Source organism: Salvia miltiorrhiza, unplaced genomic scaffold, assembly GCF_028751815.1.
Source record: "Salvia miltiorrhiza cultivar Shanhuang (shh) unplaced genomic scaffold, IMPLAD_Smil_shh original_scaffold_405_1, whole genome shotgun sequence".
NCBI lineage: Eukaryota > Viridiplantae > Streptophyta > Magnoliopsida > Lamiales > Lamiaceae > Salvia > Salvia miltiorrhiza.
Genome location: NW_026651543.1, coordinates 156,767 through 159,669, shown reverse-complemented (window position 1 = coordinate 159,669; position 2,903 = coordinate 156,767). Strand labels below are relative to the sequence as shown.

Below are 2,903 nucleotides of genomic sequence, written 5' to 3'. Positions count from 1 at the left end.
ATGCTCGGGAGTCTTGATTGTATGCACTGGACATGGAAAAATTGCCCAGTAGCATGGAAAGGCCAATTCACCCGTGGCGATCATGGAGTCCCAAAAATTATGCTTGAGGCAGTTGCATCTCAAGATTTGTGGATCTGGCATGCTTTTATTGGAGTTGCAGGGTCAAACAATGATATAAACGTGCTTAATCAGTCTACACTATTCAACGACGTTCTACAAGGGCAAGCACCTTCCATCCCATTCACAGTAAATGGCACGCAATATGCCCATGGATACTACCTAACAGACGGTATATATCCTGAGTGGGCAACTTTTGTCAAGAGCTTCCAACATCCTCAAGATCCAAAAAGAAGGAAGTTCAAGGAAATGCAAGAAGCTGCGAGAAAGGATGTTGAACGCGCATTCGGGGTTCTCCAAGCTCGTAGGGCAATGATTAGAGGTCCGAGTCACCTCTGGTATAAAGAAAACATCACTGATATTATGTATGCTTGCATTATTTTACATAATATGATAATTGAAGATGAAGGGGAAATGGCATGCCAATAGGTCGAAGATGAACCAAGTACGTTGAGCAACAATATTGCAGGAGAAATAAATCTCGGTTCAGTGGGAGGATTCAATGAGTACCTCATGAGAGGTGCTAGAGTTCGTGAAAAAAAATACATCATCAACTTCGATCCGACTTGGTTGAGCACATGTGGGCACGATTCGGCAATGATTAGTGCCATTATATGTGTGTTTGTTTGATATTTAAATTATGTTGTTATGTATTTTTTTTTGAAATTTTTAATTTTAGTTGTGTGTTGTAAGAATGTTATTTTCAATAATAAAAATCGTGTTTCAATTTACAATTTTTTTAAGTATTATTATATTAATTTTAGCATTATATTTTATTAATTAAATAAATTATTTATTCATATAATTATATTAAATTTATTAAAGTAAAATATAAAACAAAAATAAAAATACATAAATTATATATATATATATATATATATATATATGTTGTGGTAAAAGTAATAATGATAGTGGGATACATGAATAGTTCAAAAGGAGGTAGTGCTATAGTGGAGAAAATATAGGGTAGAGGTAGTTGTTGAGGCGGCACACATGTGGCACCACTATGGGGTAGCACCATAGTGGATGCCCTAAGAGGTTTCGATTGAGCTTCGTTTCTGTTGTTGCCTGAATTTGGTTGATGTCTAAGTTTAATTATTGCTGTCGGGTGAGGATTTGATGGGCTAACTTCTTAAAGAAGGGATAATGAATGTGCTGAGAAGGGTGAAATAAATTAAGAGGAAATTGGTTGTCTTCTTAAGGAAGGGATAATGAATAGTAAATGAAACGTGGAGTCTCCCCACACTTCCTTAATCAAGATTAACAAAATATCTTGATGTTTAGTGGGTTGATTTGGGCTCAAGGATTAGTGAATTGATTTGGGCCTAATGGGCTTGGACATATATGTTGATTGCTCTCATGTGACTATTCACTAATAATTAATAATTAAAACTTAAGGCCCCAAATAAACAAAAATCAAACTCCAACACACATGAATAATTAAAGTCCAACATAGACTTTAATTTAAATTGTAAAAATCAATATTAATTATATGTAAAATATTTCACATATACACGTACTCATATTTAAATTAATACTAGCATTTGCATCCCGTGCAATGCACGGGAAAATATTTTTTATTTTTTATATTTATATAAAAATTAATACTAATTCAATTATCATACTCATAAATATAATAAAAATTAATTTTAACTAAATATATTTCAATTGAATATTACAATTATAAAATTTGATATTATGAAAAAGATAAAAATAAAAAATAAAGAAAGATTCCCAATAGTAAAAATTGATATTATGAAAAGGCAAAAAAATAAGTAAAAAAATAAAAATAAAAATAATTGAAAATTTATTCGAAAAAAAAGATGAGTGGGGAGAAAGAATTTTTAAAATTTAATCTTTAAATACATATAATTTTTATATTTTAAATTAAATATTTATTTAAAATATATCAAATTAAAGCTCTTATCATGACCTTTAATTTGATATTCATGTTAAATATTTTATAAGTAGTCAAATTTCACAATTTTAGAATGAAATAAAATAAGCAAAATAAAAGATAAAGAAAAGGGAAATAAAAAGAAAGTTATAGTTTACAAATAAACCTTAAATTATATTATGACTAAAAACAATTCACTCAGTTTTAAAATCGATTTCAAATATAAATTTTAGCTTTTTTTTTAATTTAATTTGGACTAAAGAAAATAAATTTAAAACCTATTAGTTTGCTGCACAAATCTATTTGCTATTTTTTTCTTTCTTAAATTCAATTGCAGTTTCTCAACACATTTGCACGTAAAAGCAGTTGTTAGTGCATACTCCATTTTTTTCATGTGGGATTTGTAATTTGTAATTTAAGTTTAATCTACTTTTTGTGTATATATAATAAGACCTTATCTTTGGAAGAAATCACAAAATCGCCATTGAAATCAATTTGAAATTGATTTCAAATTGGAAACTCCCTTTTTAATATAGTATAGATACAATGCACAAAAATTTAAATAACTTAAATATTTACAAAAACTTTTGCAAATTCATTTTTTTTGTTGAAATTTAAATAAATTCATTTTCTTAATCCGGTGTGAATCATCCTTGCTTCTAAGTTTAAAATTATTCTAAACTTAGCTATAACGAAACGGGGTATTACAACACCTTTTTCTTGTATTTCGATTTTTAAAAAAAGTCATCTTCTAAATATTTTTTTTAATTGGCATCTATCCATATCTTCATGGTAATATCCATGGACGATTTTAATGGATTTGTTGTAGAATTATTTTTAGAAGAATATCCAAATTAGTGGAAACAAATATAAATAACATAATTTTTGA

General features: G+C 28.3%; 1 protein-coding gene across 1 annotated transcript; it reads left to right on the top strand.

Moving 5' to 3' along the window:
• On the top strand, positions 1 to 546 carry LOC131004500 (uncharacterized). The gene has a single exon (XM_057931190.1). The coding sequence runs from the start codon at positions 1 to 3 to the stop codon at positions 544 to 546; it is 546 nt and encodes a 181-aa protein (XP_057787173.1).
• Positions 547 to 2,903: the final 2,357 nt, after the last annotated feature.

Bases quoted from the DNA above. Each gene is read 5' to 3' on its own strand.
- LOC131004500 (XM_057931190.1), top strand. From the start codon at position 1: ATGCTCGGGAGTCTTGATTGTATGCACTGGACATGGAAAAATTGCCCA.